At 31.9% G+C, this 24,483-nt stretch overlaps 1 protein-coding gene across 1 annotated transcript in view; it reads right to left on the bottom strand.

Moving 5' to 3' along the window:
- The window catches only part of LOC148942185 (guanylate cyclase 32E-like), a 320,081-nt gene extending 295,901 nt beyond the window's left edge, over window positions 1–24,180 (bottom strand). Inside the window, exon 1 of the mRNA XM_089103388.1 lies at window positions 23,093–24,180. Coding sequence (XP_088959514.1) covers window positions 23,093–23,455 — 363 coding nt within the window. The 5' untranslated portion in view covers window positions 23,456–24,180. The remainder of the gene's footprint in view (window positions 1–23,092) is intronic.
- Window positions 24,181–24,483: the final 303 nt, after the last annotated feature.

Here is a 24,483-nt window from a genome sequence, read left to right as displayed (position 1 = left end):
TACTCCCAGCTTTCATACCCTATTCCTTCTGTCTGAATAGATAAGTTTTACATTACCTAATCTCACGTTTCCTAGCCATGGGAATCATAATGCTGTCAGAGAAGAAGCTCTGAGTCGGCAAAAACGCAGCAATTCCAAGCCGCGGCATGCCTCGGTGGAAAAATTTGCTAGCCCTGACTCTTTGCAAATATGAGCTTTGTCTTGGCTCAGTGAAATGACAAGTTAAGCCCTGAACCATTGCAAGTTCAAGCCAAGTCCATGTTGCGAAATGTCCCAGGGCACAAACTGGCTATGCTCTGACTCAGTACAATACGAGCTAAAGCCTGGTCCAGTGAAAAAAGGCGCGAAGTCTTGGCTGCTTACTTAGCAGATACATCCTCAGCCTGGCAGAAGACAAAAGAATCGAGTTGATTTTCAATCCGTGTGATACAAAATCCCGTTCACCCCGAATTTCTTAGTAACAAATAATATTAGAACTTTATGCACAAAACTACGGCTGATCAAATTTTAGAGGGATATGTCAGTTCTGCCTAAAGTGCATATTGCAACCTAACATTTTAGATATTTACATTTTACATTTTAGCTAAAATAAAAATTTACAAAATGTCCTGCTAATTAACATTGGCCTCTAAAAACAAAAGATGTAAAATTTGAAAAATATTTACCAAAAAGAAAAGTTTATAGTTAAAAGGAGCGGAAATTAAAATGAATGAATAAGAGAATCCTAAAACGAATAAAGATTAAAATGAACAGTCAAAATCATCTTAAAACAATCAGAAATTCACAAAAAGGCGTGGCGCTAAACCCCTCCAAAAAACCAAGGCTAGATGGCTAATTCTACTGTATTAAAAACAAAACGTATTCTGAATAATTTTTCATTTCTTTATAACGCTGAAAAGTTCCAAATTGCCAGTAATAAACTTCTAGTAATTTTTTTTTTCGTGCATTAACATATTTGAAAAAAAGAAATTTAGTTTCAAAAGTAGCCTACATTACAGAATAAATTTAATTCAATATAATTTAATTTTAAAATTCATTCCTTTAAAATGTATAGAAAATCAGTTGACAAATGACTACAACTAGTCAGAATGCTTAAGAAAATACCAATTAACCATATAGAAAATACCAATAGAAAATACCAATTTCATTTAATCTTCTTTTTAAACTCATTCTTTTCAAGTGTATAGAAAATCAGTTGACAAATGACTACAACTAGTCAGAGTGCTTAAGAAAATACCAATTGACCATATAGAAAATACCAATAGAAAATACCAATTTCATTTAATCTTCTTTTTAAATTCATTCCTTTAAAATGTATAGAAAATCAGTTGACAAATGACTACAACTAGTCAGAATGCTTAAGAAAATACCAATTAACCATGTAGAAAATACCAATAGAAAATACCAATTTCATTTAATCTTCTTTTTAAATTCATTCCTTTAAAATGTATAGAAAATCAGTTGACAAATGACTACAACTAGTCAGAATGCTTAAGAAAATACCAATTAACCATATAGAAAATACCCATAGAAAATACCAATTTCATTTAATCTTCTTTTTAAATTCATTCCTTTCAAGTGTATAGAAAATCAGTTGACAAATGACTACAACTAGTCAGAGTGCTTAAGAAAATACCAATTGACCATGTAGAAAATACCAATAGAAAATACCAATTTCATTTAATCTTCATTTTAAATTCATTCATTTCAACTGTATAGACAATCAGTTGACAAATGACTGCAACTAGTCAGAATGCTTAAGAAGATACCAATTGACCATGTAGAAAATACCAATAGAAAATACCAATTTCATTTAATCTTCTTTTTAAATTCATTCCTTTCAAGTGTATAGAAAATCAGTTGACAAATGACTACAACTAGTCAGAATGCTTAAGAAAATACCAATTAACCATATAGAAAATACCAATAGAAAATACCAATTTCATTTAATCTTCTTTTTAAATTCATTCCTTTCAAGTGTATAGAAAATCAGTTGACAAATGACTACAACTAGTCAGAGTGCTTAAGAAAATACCAATTGACCATGTAGAAAATACCAATAGAAAATACCAATTTCATTTTAACTTCTTTTTAAATTCCTTCCTTTCAAGTGTATAGAAAATCAGTTGACAAATGACTACAACTAGTCAGAATGCTTAATAAATACCAATTGACCATGTAGAAAATACCAATAGAAAATACCAATTTCATTTAATCTTCATTTTAAATTCATTCCTTTCAAGTGTATAGACAATCAGTTGACAAATGACTGCAACTAGTCAGAATGCTTAAGAAGATACCAATTGACCATGTAGAAAATACCAATAGAAAATACCAATTTCATTTAATCTTCTTTTTAAATTCATTCCTTTCAAGTGTATAGAAAATCAGTTGACAAATGACTACAACTAGTCAGAATGCTTAAGAAAATACCAATTAACCATATAGAAAATACCAATAGAAAATACCAATTTCATTTAATCTTCTTTTTAAATTCATTCCTTTCAAGTGTATAGAAAATCAGTTGACAAATGACTACAACTAGTCAGAGTGCTTAAGAAAATACCAATTGACCATGTAGAAAATACCAATAGAAAATACCAATTTCATTTAATCTTCATTTTAAATTCATTCCTTTCAACTGTATAGACAATCAGTTGACAAATGACTACAACTAGTCAGAATGCTTAAGAAAATACCAATTGATCATATAGAAAATACCAATAGAAAATATTGATTTCATTTAATCTTCTTTTTAAATTCATTCCTTTGAATTGTATAAAAATCAGTTGACAAATGACTACAAATAGTCAGAATGCTTAAGAAAATACCAATTGACCATGTAGAAAATACCAATTTCATTAAATATTCCTTTTAAATTCATTCCTTTCAATTGTATAGAAAATCAGTTGACAAATGACAACAACTAGTCAGAATGCTTAAGAAAACACCAATTGACCATATAGAAAATACTAATTGCATTAAATCTTCTTTTTAAATTCATTCCTTTCAATTGTAAAGAAAATCAGTTGGCAAATTACTAAAACTAGTCAGAATGCTTAAGAAAATACCAATTGACCATATAGAAAATACTAATTTCATTTAATCTTCTTTTTAAATTCATTCCTTTCAATTGTATAAAAAAATCAGTTGACAAATGACTACAAATAGACAGAATGTTTAAGAAAATACCAATTCACCATATAGAAAATACCAATTTCATTAAATCTTCTTTTTAAATTCATTCCTTTCAATTGTATAGAAAATCAGTTGACAAATGACTAAAACTAGTCAGAATGCTTAAGAAAATACCAATTGACCATATATAAAACACCAATAGAAAATGCCAATTTCATTTAATCTTCTTTTTAAATTCATTCCTTTCAAGTGTATAGAAAATCAGTTGACAAATGACTACAACTAGTCAGAGTGCTTAAGAAAATACCAATTGACCATATAGAAAATACCAATAGAAAATACCAATTTCATTTAATCTTCTTTTTAAATTCATTCCTTTCAAGTGTATAGAAAATCAGTTGACAAATGACTACAATTAGCCAGAATGCTTAAGAAAATACCAATAAAAATACCAATTTCATTTAATCTTCTTTTTAAATTATTCCCTTTCAAGTGTATAGAAAATCAGTTGACAAATGACTACAACTAGTCAGAGTGCTTAAGAAAATACAAATTGACCATATAGAAAATACCAATTTCATTCAATCTTCTTTTTCAAATTCATTCCTTTCAAGTGTATAGAAAATCAGTTGACAAATGACTACAACTAGTCAGAATGCTTAAGAAAATACCAATTGGCCATATAGAAAATTCCAATAGAAAATACCAATTTCATTTAATCTTCTTTTTAAATACATTCCTTTCAAGTGTATAGAAAATCAGTTGACAAATGACTACAACTAGTCAGAGTGCTTAAGAAAATACCAATTGACCATACAGAAAATACCAATAGAAAATACCAATTTCATTAAATATTCCTTTTAAATTCATTCCTTTCAATTGTATAGAAAATGAGTTGACAAATGGCTACAACTAGTCAGAATGCTTAAGAAAATACCAATTGACCATATAGAAAATACTAATTTCATTAAATCTTCTTTTTAAATGCATTCGTTTCAATTGTAAAGAAAATCAGTTGGCAAATGACTAAAACTAGTCAGAATGCTTAAGAAAATACCAATTGACCATATAGAAAACACCAATTTCATTTAATCTTCTTTTTAAATTCATTCCTTTCAATTGTATAAAAAAATCAGTTGACAAATGACTACAAATAGTCAGAATGTTTAAGAAAATACCAATTCACCATATAGAAAATGCCTATTTCATTAAATCTTTCTTTTTAAATTCATTCCTTTCAATTGTATAGAAAATCAGTTGACAAATGACTACAACTAGTCAGAATGCTTAAGAAAATACCAATTGACCATATAGAAAATACCAATAGAAAATACCAATTTCATTTAATCTTCTTTTTAAATTCATTCCTTTCAAGTGAATAGAAAATCAGTTGACAAATGACTACAACTAGTCAGAATGGTTAAGAAAATAGCAATTGACCATGTAGAAAATACCAATAGAAAATACCGATTTCATTTAATCTTCATTTTAAATTCATTCCTTTCAAGTGTATAGACAATCAGTTGACAAATGACTACAACTAGTCAGAATGCTTAAGAAAATACCAATAGAAAATACCAATTTCATTTAATCTTCTTTTTAAATTCAGTCCTTTCAATTGTATAGAAAATCAGTTGACAAATGACTACAACTAGTCAGAATGCTTAAGAAAATACCAATTGACCATGTAGAAAATACCAATTTCATTAAACATTCCTTTTAAATTCATTCCTTTCAATTGTATAGAAAATCAGTTGACAAATGACAACAACTAGTCAGAATGCTTAAGAAAATACCAATTGACCATATAGAAAATACTAATTGCATTAAATCTTCTTTTTAAATTCATTCCTTTCAATTGTAAAGAAAATCAGTTGGCAAATTACTAAAACTAGTCAGAATGCTTAAGAAAATACCAATTGACCATATAGAAAATACTAATTTCATTTAATCTTCTTTTTAAATTCATTCCTTTCAATTGTATAAAAAAATCAGTTGACAAATGACTACAAATAGACAGAATGTTTAAGAAAATACCAATTCACCATATAGAAAATACCAATTTCATTAAATCTTCTTTTTAAATTCATTCCATTCAATTGTATAGAAAATCATTTGACAAATGACTAAAACTAGTCAGAATGCTTAAGAAAATACCAATTGACCATATATAAAACACCAATAGAAAATGCCAATTTCATTTAATCTTCTTTTTAAATTCATTCCTTTCAAGTGTATAGAAAATCAGTTGACAAATGACTACAACTAGTCAGAGTGCTTAAGAAAATACCAATTGACCATATAGAAAATACCAATAGAAAATACCAATTTCATTTAATCTTCTTTTTAAATTCATTCCTTTCAAGTGAATAGAAAATCAGTTGACAAATGACAACAACTAGTCAGAATGGTTAAGAAAATAGCAATTGACCATATAGAAAATACCAATAGAAAATACCAATAGAAAATACCAATTTCATTTAATCTTCTTTTTAAATTCATTCCTTTCAAGTGTATAGAAAATCAGTTGACAAATGACTACAATTAGCCAGAATGATTAAGAAAATACCAATAAAAATACCAATTTCATTTAATCTTCTTTTTAAATTCATCCCTTTCAAGTGTATAGAAAATCAGCTGACAAATGACTACAACTAGTCAGAGTGCTTAAGAAAATACAAATTGACCATATAGAAAATACCAATTTCATTCAATCTTCTTTTTGAATTCATTCCTTTCAAGTGTATAGAAAATCAGTTGACAAATGACTACAACTAGTCAGAATGCTTAAGAAAATACCAATTGGCCATATAGAAAATTCCAATAGAAAATACCAATTTCATTTAATCTTCTTTTTAAATACATTCCTTTCAAGTGTATAGAAAATCAGTTGACAAATGACTACAACTAGTCAGAGTGCTTAAGAAAATACCAATTGACCATACAGAAAATACCAATAGAAAATACCAATTTCATTAAATATTCCTTTTAAATTCATTCCTTTCAATTGTATAGAAAATCAGTTGACAAATGACTACAACTAGTCAGAATGCTTAAGAAAATACCAATTGACCATATAGAAAATACTAATTTCATTAAATCTTCTTTTTAAATGAATTCGTTTCAATTGTAAAGAAAATCAGTTGGCAAATGACTAAAACTAGTCAAAATGCTTAAGAAAATACCAATTGACCATATAGAAAATACCAATTTCATTTAATCTTCTTTTTAAATTCATTCCTTTCAATTGTATAAAAAAATCAGTTGACAAATGACTACAAATAGTCAGAATGTTTAAGAAAATACCAATTCACCATATAGAAAATGCCTATTTCATTAAATCTTTCTTTTTAAATTCATTCCTTTCAATTGTATAGAAAATCAGTTGACAAATGACTACAACTAGTCAGAATGCTTAAGAAAATACCAATTTACCATATAGAAAATACCAATAGAAAATACAAATTTCATTTAATCTTCTTTTTAAATTCATTCCTTTGAATTGTATAAAAATCAGTTGACAAATGACTACAAATAGTCAGAATGCTTAAGAAAATACCAATTGACCATATAGAAAATACCAATTTCATTTAATCTTCTTTTTAAATTCATTCCTTTCAAGTGAATAGAAAATCAGTTGACAAATGACTACAACTAGTCAGAATGGTTAAGAAAATAGCAATTGACCATGTAGAAAATACCAATAGAAAATACCAATTTCATTTAATCTTCATTTTAAATTCATTCCTTTCAAGTGTATAGACAATCAGTTGACAAATGACTACAACTAGTCAGAATGCTTAAGAAAATACCAATAGAAAATACCAATTTCATTTAATCTTCTTTTTAAATTCAGTCCTTTCAATTGTATAGAAAATCAGTTGACAAATGACTACAACTAGTCAGAATGCTTAAGAAAATACCAATTGATCATATAGAAAATACCAATAGAAAATACCAATTTCATTTAATCTTCTTTTAAATTCATTCCTTTCAATTGTAAAGAAAATCAGTTGGCAAATGACTAAAACTAGTCAGAATGCTTAAGAAAATACCAATTGACCATATAGAAAATACTAATTTCATTTAATCTTCTTTTTAAATTCATTCCTTTCAATTGTATAAAAAAAATCAGTTGACAAATGACTACAAATAGACAGAATGTTTAAGAAAATACCAATTCACCATATAGAAAATACCAATTTCATTAAATGTTCTTTTTAAATTCATTCCTTTCAATTTGTATAGAAAATCAGTTGACAAATGACTAAAACTAGTCAGAATGCTTAAGAAAATACCAATTGACCATATATAAAACACCAATAGAAAATGCCAATTTCATTTAATCTTCTTTTTAAATTCATTCCTTTCAAGTGTATAGAAAATCAGTTGACAAATGACTACAACTAGTCAGAGTGCTTAAGAAAATACCAATTGACCATACAGAAAATACCAATAGAAAACACCAATTTCATTTAATCTTCTTTTTAAATTCATTCCTTTCAAGTGAATAGAAAATCAGTTGACAAATGACAACAACTAGTCAGAATGGTTAAGAAAATAGCAATTGACTATATAGAAAATACCAATAGAAAATACCAATTTCATTTAATCTTCTTTTTAAATTCATTCCTTTCAAGTGTATAGAAAATCAGTTGACAAATGACTACAACTAGCCAGAATGCTTAAGAAAATACCAATAAAAATACCAATTTCATTTAATCTTCTTTTTAAATTCATCCCTTTCAAGTGTATAGAAAATCAGCTGACAAATGACTACAACTAGTCAGAGTGCTTAAGAAAATACAAATTGACCATATAGAAAATACCAATTTCATTCAATCTCCTTTTTAAATTCATTCCTTTCAAGTGTATAGAAAATCAGTTGACAAATGACTACAACTAGTCAGAATGCTTAAGAAAATACCAATTGGCCATATAGAAAATTCCAATAGAAAATACCAATTTCATTTAATCTTCTTTTTAAATACATTCCTTTCAAGTGTATAGAAAATCAGTTGACAAATGACTACAACTAGTCAGAGTGCTTAAGAAAATACCAATTGACCATACAGAAAATACCAATAGAAAATACCAATTTCATTAAATATTCCTTTTAAATTCATTCCTTTCAATTGTATAGAAAATCAGTTGACAAATGACTACAACTAGTCAGAATGCTTAAGAAAATACCAATTGACCATATAGAAAATACTAATTTCATTAAATCTTCTTTCTAAATTCATTCCTTTCAATTGTAAAGAAAATCAGTTGGCAAATGACTAAAACTAGTCAGAATGCTTAAGAAAATACCAATTGACAATATAGAAAATACCAATTTCATTTAATCTTCTTTTTAAATTCATTCCTTTCAATTGTATAAAAAAATCAGTTGACAAATGACTACAAATAGTCAGAATGTTTAAGAAAATACCAAGTCACCATATAGAAAATACCTATTTCATTAAATCTTTCTTTTTAAATTCATTCCTTTCAATTGTATAGAAAATCAGTTGACAAATGACTACAACTAGTCAGAATGCTTAAGAAAATACCAATTTACCATATAGAAAATACCAATAGAAAATACAAATTTCATTTAATCTTCTTTTTAAATTCATTCCTTTGAATTGTATAAAAATCAGTTGACAAATGACTACAAATAGTCAGAATGCTTAAGAAAATACCAATTGACCATATAGAAAATACCAATAGAAAATACCAATTTCATTTAATCTTCTTTTTAAATTCATTCCTTTCAAGTGAATAGAAAATCAGTTGACAAATGACTACAACTAGTCAGAATGGTTAAGAAAATAGCAATTGACCATATAGAAAATACCAATTTCATTTAATCTTCTTTTTAAATTCATTCCTTTCAAGTGTATAGAAAATCAGTTGACAAATGACTACAACTAGTCAGAATGCTTAAGAAAATACCAATAAAAATACCAATTTTCATTTAATCTTCTTTTTAGATTGATCCCTTTCAAGTGTATAGAAAATCAGTTGACAAATGACTACAACTAGTCAGAGTGCTTAAGAAAATACAAATTGACTATATAGAAAATACCAATAGAAAATACCAATTTCATTCAATCTTCTTTTTAAATTCATTCCTTTCAAGTGTATAGAAAATCATTTGACAAATGACTACAACTAGTCAGAATGCTTAAGAAAATACTAATTGACCATATAGAAAATTCCAATAGAAAATACCAATTTCATTTAATCTTCTTTTTAAATTCATTCCTTTCAAGTGTATAGAAAATCATTTGACAAATGACTACAACTAGTCAGAATGCTTAAGAAAATACCAATTGACCATATAGAAAATTCCAATAGAAAATACCAATTTCATTTAATCTTCTTTTTAAATTCATTCCTTTTAAGTGTATAGAAAATCAGTTGACAAATGACTACAACTAGTCAGAATGCTTAAGAAAATACCAATTAACCATATAGAAAATACCAATAGAAAATACCCATTTCATTTAATCTTCTTTTTAAATTCATTCCTTTTAAGAGTATAGAAAATTAGTTGTCAAATGACTACAACTAGTCAGAATGCTTAAGAAAATACCAATTAACCATATAGAAAATACCAATAGAAAATACCAATTTCATTTAATCTTCTTTTTAAATTCATTCCTTTCAAGTGTACAGAAAATCAGTTGACAAATGACTACAACTATTCAGAATGCTTAAGAAAATACCAATTGACCATATAGAAAAAACAACAATAGGAAATACAAATTTCATTAAATCTTCTTTTTAAATTCATTCCTTTCAATTGTATAGAAAATCAGTTGAAAAATGACTACAACTAGTCAGAATGCTTAAGAATATACCAATTTCATTAAATCTTCTTTTTAAATTCATTCCATAATTGTATAGAAAATCATTTGACAAATGACTGCAACTAGTCAGAATGCTTAACAAAATACCAATTGACCATATAGAAAATAGCAATATAAAATACCAATTACATTTAATCTTCTTTTTAAATTCATTCCTTTCATGTGTATAGAAGACCAGTTGACAAATGACTACAACTAGTCAGAGTGCTTAAGAAAATACCAATTGACCATATAGAAAATACCAATAGAAAATACCAATTTGATTTAATCTTCTTTTTAAATTCATTCCTTTCAAGTAATTTAAATAAAAAAAAGTTTTTTTTAACTGAAAGTAAGGAGAGACATTAAAACTTAAAACGAACAGAAATTATTCCGTATATTAAAGGGGCTGTCCCCTTCTCAAAATCTCGCTCTTTACACTAAAGTTTTTTATTATTTTAAAAAATAAAGTTGTGTGACAGATTCAAACTTTAGCGTAGGAGGGGACAGCCCCTTTCATATACGGAATAATTTCTGTTTGTTTTAATTTTTAATGTTGTTCCTTACTTTCAGTTGAAAAACTAGTTTTTTTTATTTAATTTCGGTTCGTTTTTAAATAATGCTGGGAAATCCCGCGCCTCCTTCATAGAGATGTCCCTTCTCCCAAGGAAACATCCTCCATGGAAGGATCCTTCCACGTAACCCCCCGCCCATCAGAAAAAAATCCCTCCTGAAACGTCTTTATACTTCCCATTAACCAATACTATATGTAAACAATGAGCAAAGTTCATACATTCCAGCCCTTCTCCCGGGAACTGTGGGGGATTGAGTCATCGTCAAAGACATATTTATTAGACTTTCGACTATGCTACACAAAATGGCTATCTCAAAATTTTGATTGGGCGACTTTGGGAAAAATTGAGCGTGGGAGGGGGCCAAGTTGCCCTCCAATTTTTTTGGTCACTGAAAAAGGGCACTAGAACTTTCCAAATGAGCCCTGTTACGATATTCTAGGACTACTGGATCGATACGATCACCCCTTTGGAAATAAAAAAAAAGAATTAAAAAAAAAATAATAAACACGCATCCATGATCTTTTTTCTGACAAAAAATACAAAATTCCACATTTTTGCAGATAGGAGCTTGAAACTTCCGCTGTATGGTTTTCTGATACACTGAATCCGATGGTGTGATTTTTATTAAAGTTCTATGACTTTTTGGGGGCGTTTTTCCCCGTTTTCAAATACAAGGTAGTTTGTCTCAGGAATATAACTTTTGATTGATAAAACTAAACTTAATGAAACTTATGTATTCGAAATCAGCATAAAAATGAGATTCTGTTGACGTATATGTGGGGATTCAAATTTCGGTTTTTAGAGTTTTGGTTACTATTGAGCCGGGTCGCTCCTTACTTACAGTTACCACGAACTGTTTGAAAATAGAAAATCAGTTGACAAATGACTACAACTAGTCAGAATGCTTAAGAAAATACCAATTGACCATATATAAAATACCAATAGAAACTACCAATTTCTTTTAATCTTCTTTTTAAATTTATTCCTTTCAAGAGAATAGAAAATCAGTTGACAAATGACTACAACTAGTCAGAATGGTTAAGAAAATAGCAATTGACCATATAGAAAACACCAATAGAAAATACAAATTTCATTCAATCTTCTTTTTAAATTCATTCCTTTCAAGTGTATAGAAAATTAGTTGACAAATGACTACAACTAGTCAGAATGCTTAAGAAAATACCAATAGAAAATAATAATTTCATTTAATCTTCTTTTTAAATTCATTCCTTTCAATTGTATAGAAAATCAGTTGACAAATGACTAGAACTAGTCAGAATGCTTAAGAAAACACCAATTGGCGTTTTAAAAGTTTTATTTAGGAATCAATATTTTATGCTTTTGAATGAAATGCAATCAACAGGAAAAATAGTGACATAAAGGTATCCTTATGAAAAAATTAAATTGAAGGCAACATCTACTATTATTCTAAGGACTTGTTTTTTTTATTCCCAGTAAACTTGATTACTATCTATTCTGAATTTGAAATTCTATTCTATCAAACAGTTCGTGGTAACGAACGGTAAGTATGGAGCGACTGGGCTCAATAGTGAACGAAACTCTAAAATACAGAATTTTGATAAGAATTGATACATCATAACAATTGGTTTGTTATGCTGATTCCAAATATTTAAAGTCCATTAAGTTTAATGCTACCGTTCAAAAGCTACAACCCAGAAAAAATTGCCTGATTTCCGAAAAAGTGGGGAACACCACCAATGAGTCAAGCGATCTTAATGAAAACGAGACCGTCAAATTCAGCATATCAGCAAACACTATTATAGAGGTTTCAAGTTTCTATATACAGAATTTTTTTTTTTTTTTTTTTTTTTTTTTTTTTTTTTTTTTTTTTTACAGTAGAAAGATGAAGGTTGGGTGTTTTTGGTTTTTGTCTGTTTTTTTTTTTTCGGGGGTGATCGTATTGAACGGTTAATACTGGAAAGTCGAAAGAGGGCTCGTTTGATCGGAAATTAAAAGTTCTAGAACCCTTTTTAAGTGACCAAAAAGACTCGAGGATAATCCCCTCCCCACGCCCGTTTTTCCCAAAAGTCATCCGATCAAAATTTTAAGATAGCGACTTGATTCAGCATAATTGAAAATTCCATTAACTACGCCTTTGAGGATGGTATGGCCCTCCATAGTCCCTGGGGAAAGGGCTGTAAGTTGCACAATTTGCCCATTGCTCACATACGGTATTTGTTACTGGGAAATGGGGAAATTTTTTTTGGGAGGGGGATTGTCTGCGGGTGGGAAGGGTTCATGGGGAAAATTCTCCGTGGGAGGAAAGTTTCCAGGGCGGTTCTCCAAGATAAATTTTACACGGGAAAAAGTGAAGGGGATTTTCTGGCAGCATTTGAAAAACGGTCCGAAATTAAATATAAGAAAACACGTTTTTCAACTGAAAGTAAAAAGCAACATTAAAACTTAACACGAACAGAAATTACTCAGTACATGAGGGGGCTGCCCCTACCTCAACCCTCGCTCTTTACCATAAAGTTTGACTTCTTTCGTATTTCTTTAAGAAAAACTGTTCAAATACAAGGACCGTTGAATTTTAATTAACTGTATTTTTGAAGAGCTTGAGACTTTAGCGTGAAGAGTGAGGGCTGAGAAAGAGGCAGCCCCCCTCATATACGGAATAATTTCTGTTCCTTTTAATGTTGCTGCTTACTTTTAATTGAATAAAACTTTTTTTATTTAATAGCCTAGTAAATAAAGAACAGACTATTCGAAACACATATCGTTTTCAGTAAATCAAAAATGACAATTTGGCCTTTGAGGGTATATTTGTGTTAGTTTTTGTTTATTTTAAAGTAAACTTTAGTCTCTATTTGTTTCAGGTTGATTCATCCATAGTGAATTCTGTTCGTTTTGTTGTTCATTTTAGCTTCCGTTCGTTCCTAGTTTCATTTTTTCACTCAAATAATTTCTGTTTGGTTTAAGTGTAACTTATTATATCACTTTATTTCGCTCGTTTTTGGTTTTAATATTGCTACTTTTCTTTGAAAATCTTTTTTGGAAAATGTTTTTAAATCAATTTTAAGATATGAAGAGAATAGGAAACAAGTACAACTTGGGGATTCATAAAAAAGTTTATTTTTAGATTTAATGTATTCCGTCAATAAGATGCTTCAAAGAAGTTCCGATCAAACAGTTCGTGGTAACGAACGGTAGGTGAGGAGCGATGCAGCACAAAAGTAAATGAAACTCTAAAAAAAAGAGTAGATACATCAACAGAATCGAATTTTAAAACTGATTCCAAATATACGAAATTTATACGTTTAAATTGGATAATTCCATCCAAAGTTAAGAGCACGAGAACATTTCCCCAATTGTTTGAAAAAGGGAGAAAACTTCCCCAAAAAGTCTCACGTTCTTTATAAAAATCACACCATTGGATTCAGCATATTAAAAAACCCTACTGCGGTGGTTTCAAGCTCCTATATACAAAAATTTGGAATTTTGTATTTTTTCTCCAGAAGAAAGATCACAAATGCTTGTTTATTTGTTGTTGTTTTTTTTTCAGGGGTGATCATATAAACCGGTGATTCTAGAATATCGGGCGAAGGCTCATTAGATCGGAAATCAAAAGTTCTAGTGCTGTTTTAAAGTGACAAAAAGATTGGAGGGCAAATAGCCCCCTCCCACACCCCTTTCCCCAAGAGTCGCCCGATCAAAATTGTGCAATATCGGTACCCATTTTGTTCAGCATAGTTGAAAGGTCCAACAACTAATCCTATGAGGATAACCCCCGACACCTGGAGAAAGAGCTGTAAGTTACGAAATTTGCCCATTGTTTACGTGTAGTATCTCTTATTGGGAAGTATACAGACATTTATTTTTGTTTGGGGGGCAATTTCTGCTTGGGGGGATTTTCCACGGTGATAATTTTCCGTGGGGGAATTCCGCAGGAGAAATTCTCCACAGGATAATTCACGGGATAAATTCTCCAGGGCGTAAAATTTTCCACGAAGAAGGGGGGGGGGGGTTCCGGTGCGGTTTGAAAAAACAATCAGAAATTGAAGTCTTTTCTAATGAAAGTGAAGTCAAATTTCAGAGGACTTTCACAGCAGCATCATGATTTAAGTTGATCACAGTTAATCACATAATGGAAAGAATTTGGTTATTTTATTAGATTTCTAAGGATAGGAAGGAAACTGGATAATTACCAAATAAGGGATTGGAAAATGATTTTTATTCTTGTGTAATAGTTAATGTGTGGGGATCATTTTAAGGAAACACTGAAATTCCAAAAACTACACTAAAACAGCCATGAACACTTAATTAACTCATTTCTAAGGGTGCATTGCTTAACTTCACCCTCACACCCCGTATATACCCATGAGGGGTGGCGGTAAAGCTGCGTCCCTTTAGGAAAGAAACAACTAGGTATTTATGATTGTTTTGGTACTTTCCCATTATATGGGCACTTCTAAAAAGTCAAATTTGATTAATACTAATAAAATAAAATAGTATGTATATATAAGTTTATAAACAAATTTGGGCTATATATTTGCACATTAGGGGGGGGGGAGGATAAAGCATTGCATATATTAAATACGTAGCCTAACCTAACCTAGGTACATTTTTCTCCCCCTAAACCCCAAACAACAACAGTTTAAATATTGTAAATTCAATGCAAAACCACGCTCTTCGATCAACTTAGATAACAATTATCCACTTTACGAGTCTCCATCACTGCATTCATTCGACTGTCTATATCCGAAGTGCCCATATAACGGGAAAGCACCATTATTTTGAGGTAGTTTTCAGAATTTTTTCTGTATCCTTGAATTGTTCCCAGAATTAAACAATTACCTATCCTTGCACCTCCACTCATTTCCACGGCATATCTGGAAGGCCAACCCCCCCCCCACTGTTTAGGGTAAGTGCAGCTTGCGCTTGTGTTTATACGACTCTTTTGAGTCAATTAAATAAAAAAAACAAGTTTTTTAAACTGAAAGTAAGGAGCGACATTAAAACTTAAAACGAACAGAAATTATCCGGTATATGAAAGGGGATGTCCCCTCCTCAACGCCTCACTCTTTACGATAATGTTTTTTATTTTTCTAAAAATAGAGTTGTGATAAATAGTCAAACTTTAGCTTAAAGAGCAAGGCGTTGAGGAGGGGACAGCCCCTTTCATACACGGAATAGTTTCTGTTCGTTTTAAGTTTTAGCGTCGCTCCTTACTTTTAGTTAAAAAAAATTGTTTTTTTTTATTTAATTTCTGATCGTTTTTTAGTTAATGCAGCTCATAATTTGGCTCACCGTCATTGAATAAGTAAACAAAATTTGCATAGAAATTTTACTTTTCTTTTGCTAAATGGCTGTCTCTAAATTTGGTTCTGACGTAATTTACAAATTAACTTACGTAACGAACTTCTATATTCGTATATTTTTCTTCTGGCAAAAAATACAAAGTTGCAGATTTTGCAGATATGAGCTTGAAACCTATGTTATAGGGTTTTCTGATACGCTGAATCTGACGGTGTGATTTTCATTAAAATTCTTTCACTTTTAAGGGATTTTTTCCCCCTCTTTAAAAAATCAGGTAAATTTTCTCAGGCTCGTAGCCTTTGATGAGTAATACTAAACTTAATAAAATTCGTCTATTTAGAATCAGCATTATAAGCCCATTCTTTTGATACATTTATTGACATCAAAGTTCCGTTTTTAAAAGTTTCGATTACTATTGAGCCGTATCGCTTGTTTTTTTTTATTGTTTTTTTTTTGTTAAGTATGTTATTAAGTATATTATGTGGTTCTAGTCAATACTACGCTCTTTACGTTAAAAGTTAAAAAAAAATTTTAATTCACAAACCACTGAATTACAAAGGCCGTTTAATTAGAATGGATAGCTTTTTTGAAAGCAGTAAAAAAAAACTGTAGCGTAAAGAGCGAGGTATTGACTTGGAGGAGACCCTCCTCATATACGTTATAGTTTCTGTTCGCTTTAAGTTTTAATGTTGCTTCTTACTTTCGGTTGAAAAAAGTTGTTTTTTTTTATTTAATTTCTGATCTTTTTTTAAATAATGCTTGGAAATCCGGCGCCCCCTTCATAGAAATGTTCCTTACCCCGAAGAAACTTCCTCCACGGAAAGATTCTCCCTAGTGACCCCCTCCTCCAGCCCCCCCACCAGAAAAAAATTCTTCTTGAAAATGTCTGTATACTTCCCAATAACCAATACAATATGTAAGCAATGGGCAAAGTTCATAACTTGCAGCCCTTCCTCTGGGAACTGTGGAGGATTAAGTCATCGTAAAAGACATCTTTATTAGATTTTTGACTATTCTGAACAAAATGGCTATCTCAAAATTTTAATTGGGTGACTTTCAGAAAAAACGAGCGTGGGAGGGGGCCTAGTTGCCCTCCATTTTTTTTTGTCACTTAAAAAGGGCACTATAACTTTTAATTTCCGTTCCAATGAGCCCTCCGATATTCTATACGATATTCTAGGACCACTGGGTCAATACGATTACCCCTGGGGAAAAGAAAAAAAAAACAAATAAACACGCACCCGTGATCTTTCTTCTGGCAAAAAATGCAAAATTCCACATTTTTGTAGATAGGAGCTTGGAACCTCTACAGTAGGGTTCTCTGATACGCTGAATATGATGGTGTGAATTTCTTTTAGGGGGTCTTTCCCCCTAAAAGAATAACTTTTAGGAGGTAACTTTTAGTGAATAACTTTTAGGGGGTCTTTCCCCCTTTTTTCGAAAATCAGCCAAATTTTCTCAGGCGCGTAACTTTTGATGGGTAAGATTAAACTTGATGAAACTTATATATTTGAAATCAAAATTAAAATCTGATTCTTTTGATGTATCTATTGGTACCAAAATTTCTTTTTTTAGAGTTTTGTTTACCATTGAGCCGGGTCGCTCCTTACTTACAGTTCGTTACCACGAACTGTTTGAAAAGGGTGAAACCTAAGTAACAAAAACTAACATTACCCCCCCCCCCTAATGTGGAAATATATAGCCCAAACTATAGAAGTCCAATGCATTCTGTCACCTGTCATTTATCTTTGTGGCTGTGAAACCGGCCGGTTTTCTTAGAACCTAAATTCAGCAAACGTCTCGAGTGTGTACTGGCTAATACGGAAGTACCAAAAATTACAAAATAATTACTTATATAATTCCTAAAAGCACTGTACTTTACCCCCAGCCCCCCCCCCCCCTTAAGGTCAAGCATATAGCCCAAATTATAAATTTTCCCTGATATTTTCCGTCGTCTGATGTTGCTGACGTTGCTTATTTCCAGTTAAATTAATTTAAAGAAAATCGCCATGTATGGAAAATTCATGGAGAGTGTATCATTTTAACTGTTTTGAATTTTATAGTGTTTCCTTCTGGAGAGGCCAGCCCTTAAATCTGTACCTTTTACAATCAGTGATGTAATTTTGTAAAAATTCTGGAGGGCAAGGGCAGAGTTGGAGCCAATTTTCTAAAATCATAGGCAGCGCAATCGCGCTGCCTGAGTAAATGCTGGCACAATGCATTATTTTTTTTTTCCTTTAGACCAGGGCACTTCGTATCGAAGGGGTTGTCGTAGAAACTTCGAAAAGGGCTCATTCAATTGGAAATTGGAGTGACTTGTGCCGTTTTTGATAGTTGAAAGTGATTGGAGGGCAACTAACCCCCTCTCACGCCCACCTTTTCCCCAAAAACATTCAATCGAAATTTTGAGATAGCCATTTATTCAACGAAGTTAAAAGTTCTAGAAATTAGGCCTTTGAGGCTGACTACCCCCCCCCCCCCTTAGCAATCAGGGCAAGAATGGTAAGTTATGTCCTGGGGCGTAGAAGGTTTTTATAGAAAGCATTGTCATAAAAACTTCAAAAAGGGCTCATTTGATTGGAAATTGAAATGGCTAGTGTCATTTTTAATTGTCGAAAGTGATCGGAAGGCAACTAACACCCCTTCCACGCCCACCATTTATCAAAACACATACAATCAAAATTTTGAGATAGCCATTTTATTCAAAGTATTTGATAGGTCCAAAAATTATATCTTTGAGGATGACACTCCCCTCACATTCCTCACGGTAAGGGTTGTAAGTTATGCATTGGGGCATATAAGGTTTTTATAGGAGGTGTTTTCGTAGAAACTTCAAAAAGGGCTCATTCGATTGGAAAATGAAAGGGCTAGTGCTCTTTTTTAATAGTCGAAAGTGATTGGAGGACACCTAACACCCCTCTCACGCCCAACATTTCCTCAAACACATCCAATCAACATTGTGAGATAGTAATTTTATTCAACTTGGTTGAAATTTCTGGAAATTAGGTCTTTGAGGATGACACCCCCCCCCCACCAGCCCTCAGGGCAAGTGTTGTAAGTTATCCCCTGGGGTCATATAAGGTTTTTATTGAAAGCGTTGTCGTAGAAACTTCAAAACTGCCTTTTTTAGTAGTCGAAAGTGATTGGAAGGCTTGACATTTTTATAGTAAAGATCGATGTGGGTACAATCTTTTTTTTTTTTTTTTTAGACCAGGGCACTTCGTATCGAAGGAGTTGTCGTAGGAACTTTGAAAAGGGCTCATTCAACTGAAAATAGAAAGGGCTAATGTCCTTTTTAATAGTCGAAATTGCCTGGAGGGCACCTAAAATTCCCCCTCCCACGCCCACCCTCCCATTTGCCCATTATTTTTTAAAACTAAATGTTGCCTTAAAATTAAATCAAAATGGACTGTCTTAATGCTAATTGCCAATAAGGCATCTCAGCAATATCCCAAGAAAGACTGAGGGTATTATGTTCAAACATAATACTACTTCTTGGGGCTATTTCTGCTCTTAAAATTTAACCAAATCAAAATAGCGTAAGAAAGTAAAAAAGAAAGAAAGTAAAGAAAGTAAACAGATTTTTTTGCGAATGGCATCAAGTTTTCTATTTCAGGTCAACTAGAGGAGGCATGAAACTAAATTAAACACTACTATTTGCGTCCAGATTTCAAAACGGTGTATGTTATTAAAAATTGCTGAAAATTTTTCTCCAGCATACAAACAGCAGGCCAAGCTATAAAGTCTTAAAAAACGAAAAGATTTAAAGTATTATTTTCTTTTTCCCTGAAAAGACTATGTCAGTGTACAACGAACAGAAATTAATTAAAAAAAAATTTTCCACAAAATAAGTTTTTCAAAGAAAAGTAAAAAACTCCATTAAACCAAAAACGAGCAAAAATAAAATCAAATAATCTACCAAGCGTGGAACTACTACAAGTCAGCATCGATAAATAAATGAAACCCAAAACGAATAGAAAATACAATAAATAACCAAGTCAAACTCAAAACGAGCAGAAATTTACATGAGTAGGGCTCAAAACCCATATGCCTTCCCAATGCCAGAACATAATTTGCAATTTACTGAATAAAATATAAATGAATGTACATTGTCAGTTTAATATACATTTACTGATATTTAGTAATCGAAATGTTAATATTATTTGACTTATAAAAGTTATAAAAGTAAAAAAAATTAAATTTTTTCAGTAAAGTGCAAATTATGTTCTGGCCTTGGGAAGGCATAGGAGTTTTCAGCCCTACTCATATTAATTTCTGCTCATTTTGAGTTTGACACAAAATAGTTTTATTGCTTCCACTATTTGAATAGTGTTTTATACTTTTATACATGAAATGAAGTTGAAGAAGAAAAAAGAAACAAGAATGTCATGCCGAATACACCAGGTTCCGCCCACAGGTTTTCCCCGTGTATTTCGACACTTGTCGAATACACCAGGTTCCGCCCATAGGTATTCCCCAAGTGATTTGACACGTGTCGAGTTGGGTTCCGACCAGCGTTGCCAACGCGGTACAATTGTACCGTTTTGGTACAGTTCAGAGGTCCTGGTACAATGCGGTACATTTGAAAAAATTTTGGTACAATCCAAATTTTAACGCCATTCAGATCTCGTCAACTACGTTATTGACGAAGTTGGTTTCGAAGATCATTGCGAAATCATCAAGAAGCAGAAATTCCCGATAATAGTTGATGAAAGCACAGACTTGAGTAACAAAAAGAGCCTGGTTACAGTTGTTCGACATCTTCATCTGAATGCTGTTGATCGAGAAGACAGTTTTCCTGTAAGAGACTCCTTCTTGTGACTATAGAAGTTCAGCAGTGTGCAGCCAAAGATATTTACCGGGCCATAAATAAACTACTTTTTAAGAGTTTGGAGCTCCAAAGGCAAACCTATTAGTATTTACTGCAAACAATTTACCGGTTAGCATGGGGGAGCCAGGGTGTCTATGCGAAGCTGTCAGAAGACTGCTCAAGTTTATTTGTACTTGGTTGTTCATGCCATTCCATTCACATATGTGCTAATGCGGCCGGCAAACAATTGCCAAAAGATATTGAATATTTTTACCAGGATGTATACGGCTATATTTGCCGTAGCCCAAAACGGGCCAGTCAGATTTTAGAATTGCAAAATTAAATGGAATTGAAAATAAATCGAATTTTAACACACATAGCAACTCGATGGTTGTCTAGACAAGCTGTTGTAGCTCGATATTTGGAGCAGTAGGATTGCTTGACTTTATTCTTCCGTGCAGAAAGTCTTAAAGAAGCCAACAAGCCGGGGAAGGCCAGTGCCATATTAAAAAACCTGTTGTCAGTGGTTTTCAAGGCTTACTTTGTCTTCCTGGTGTATATTTTGAAGTATATCGAAGACCTAAACAAGCAAGGCAAGAGACACCTAGATTCATCTTGTCTATGTCGTTTTTCTGAAGTATGAAAGATAATATCATCACACATTTTTCTGCGTAGTTATACCAAAGAAAGTGATTTCAGCCTTTGAAACCTACATTACACCAACTAATAAGTCGTTGTCAAGGAGGTGGAATGTAGAGGCCGAGCGGAAGCGATTTTTGCCAAAGAAAAGGCATCTCTATCTGCTGCAGTTTAGTTTAAAAAAGAGTTTAGAACATTTTTGATGGTGCTCTGCGATGAGATGAGAAAACTTTTTTATCAACTCCAGGTATTCATCAGTAAGAAACTTCGATAGGCTTCATCCACGCCATTCTATGTGAGTAGAGTAAAATCAGCCAAACCTGGCACCGCTTCTGGCTCAGTTTCAGCGAAATCAATTAAACATAACTACCGGCGAGCGTCGCAAAGCGACGCGAGTGGCGAATTTTTAACTTAATGTTCAGATGGTACAAATTAATCTTTTGTGGTACAACTTTGGTCGGAAAACTGGTACAATTTATCTCAAAGCGTTGGCAACGCTGGTTCCGAATTGCGTCGAAAACAGGTAATTTTTTTGTTGTGTCGAATTTGTAGGTGAAAATGCTCTAATTTCAGAAAATCAGAGTTTTGCACCCTTTTCAGATAAAACTTCAAACTTATCATCAAACAATTAGGTTCCTAGATGTTTTTCCTACATACTGAAACCCTTTTCAAACCAAAAGTTTAAGTTAGAACTTCTGGTGTAGAAAAACTGTTTTTTTTTTTTACAACAACTGTCGAATAATCGGTACCTTTACCCTATAGGGGTGGGGGTAAAATTCATTTTCACAAAAATGATTATTATATTTGGAAAGAGCATAAAAAAGGCATCGAGTGGTATGTTACTTTATTCATAAGTCAATAATATCAACTGCGAAAAATTTACCCGATTTTTTACGTTAGTTTCTTTCAGCTAAGCGTGAGACAAGACAAAGAGAAATGACAGAATAGATGCAAAATATATAATTTGGGCTATATATTTGCACATTAGGGGAGGGGATGGGGTAATATGTTTGGACAGTGTGAAGTTAGAAAACAATTCTTTCTTTATAATATGCATAATAATCGTAACTAACACATTAGGCATGCCGACCCGCTATACTTTATCCCCTTTCCCTAATGTGGAAATATATAACTCAAATTTGTTTCAAAAGTACTATATTTTTAAGTACTGTGCTAAAATCTAGGACACATGCGAGTGTATTGAGAAAACAGATACGCATTACCCGGTACTTATATGAGACGCTGTATAAAGATAGACATTACATAGTATTTATCACTCCGGGAACTACATTTAAACTTTAGTTTTTTGGGGTTTAGGGGGAATAAAAGGTTGGGTTAGGTTAAGTTAGGTTACGTATTTAATAATGTTATGCGTCACCCCCACCCCCTTAATTTGCAAATATATAGCCCAAATTTGTTCATAAGCTATTATATTTTCATCCTATTTTGTTTTATTTTATAAGCATTAACCAAATTTCACTTCTCGCATATGTCCTGGATTTTAGCACAGTACCTATTTTTATCAGACTTGGGTATATTTCATCAAGACTGAGTTTCAGAGTAACATGCTAGACGAATATTAGGTAGAGGCTATATCAAACAAGTACCTTGAATTATGCAGGCTTATCTTAGTTTTGACAAGATTTTTGACGAAACTAAATTTCAGCTGGGGGCAAACTGGGGTCTGGAGGGGGGGGGGGTCCAAACGGAGGTCTGGGCGGAGCAGTTGGCCCCCCCCCCCCTTCCCCACAGAAAATTACACCCCTGTTTACAATATATCAAAATACACTTCATTTAGAATTTTAGACTACCTTTTCTTGGCTCCCTATATCAGCAGCATAGAATTTCAAAGTTCTTCCTGGTAAAAGACTTGAATCAGCATTCACAGCTTCAACGGCCAAAGTCAAAGCACCCACAGCCACTTTGTTTTTGATGTAAGACGTCAAAAATCCAATAGTTATATCCGTAAGGTTCTCATCACTTTGATCACATTGTTTAATCATGTTATTCTCATGTTTATGATGTGCAACTTCTTGGCATTTTTCATCCGTTTCAAATGAAATATTTTCATTTTCGTAATCAAAATTCAAAAAGTCAGAATAGCTCTCCCAATCGGAAAAATACTGCTGACACAATATATGATCATATGTTAATAATAAGATCAACAATTTCATAACTCTACATAACCTTGTAATGAAACTTCTTCTAGCGGTTTTATTTATCTTACACCAAATACCAAGAATCACTTTTAATTGTAATTTTGGACAATATTTTCTTCTATTTTGATGTTATTCCACAATTGAGAAAACTGCTGACAATCCCAATGTCAAGTAGGCTAGCCGTCTTAGGCCAATTTCAGCGTAAACAATATTACACACTTCAGCTAGCGGGCCAATAATTATGCCCTTCGGACTGGGACTAGAGTTTTTAGGGCTCTCGCCGTAGTTTCAGCTTGATATATAAAAAAATCTCTTGTATACGCTTAATTTTCTCTTTGATTAAAAACTTTAGAATAAAATTCACAAACTAGGCAAAAAGATTATTTGGAAAATTGAGACAAGATAAATTCCAATTGGGTACCGTCACAAGAAGCTATATCGAAATGGGAGTCAAATAGTAGACTATAAAGTTCTTAAAATTTTACTTTTCATTAACTTCATATTGAAGTCTGGTAATAAATCTGCATACAGAACTTATAAAATATTTCCTCCAAAATTTTTAAGTTATCTATCCTCAAGATATGCCAGCTTTTGCATAAATCCTTTGTGTGTCAACGTGATTTCTATTTTGCGATAAGACTTACTTTTACACAACTTGGGGTCTCACAATCAACAGCCTTCAAAACTGCCTTTGTATTCTTTCTTAAGGTGATAGTTCGCTAAGACACAAAGTAATACTGAATCAAACAAGATGTTCATTCAAGTTTTTATAAACCACTAACTTGATGAGAGAGCTTTGTCCACACCTTTTTACTCAATCCACGGCGACGCGTAAATGACTTGAAAACCAAAGTCTAAATCTTTGGAGACAAAAATTTCCAAACAGAAGAAATTGGTCTTGTCAAATATGTTTATAAGATTGACACTCTGGTACAGCTAAGGGAAAGATATTGGTTATCATGAGCGCAGCTTGCTTTTTTAAAAGGGGCCGTGGCTCACCAAATTTATTGTAACAATATTCAATCTTGATAAAATTGAATCCG

This window comes from Artemia sp. Qi Xiang Cuo, chromosome 17, assembly GCF_049724085.1.
Source record: "Artemia sp. Qi Xiang Cuo chromosome 17, ASM4972408v1, whole genome shotgun sequence".
Taxonomy (NCBI): domain Eukaryota; kingdom Metazoa; phylum Arthropoda; class Branchiopoda; order Anostraca; family Artemiidae; genus Artemia; species Artemia sp. Qi Xiang Cuo.
The sequence above is the reverse complement of the archived record's forward strand: the minus strand, read 5'-3'. Positions and strand labels throughout refer to the sequence as shown.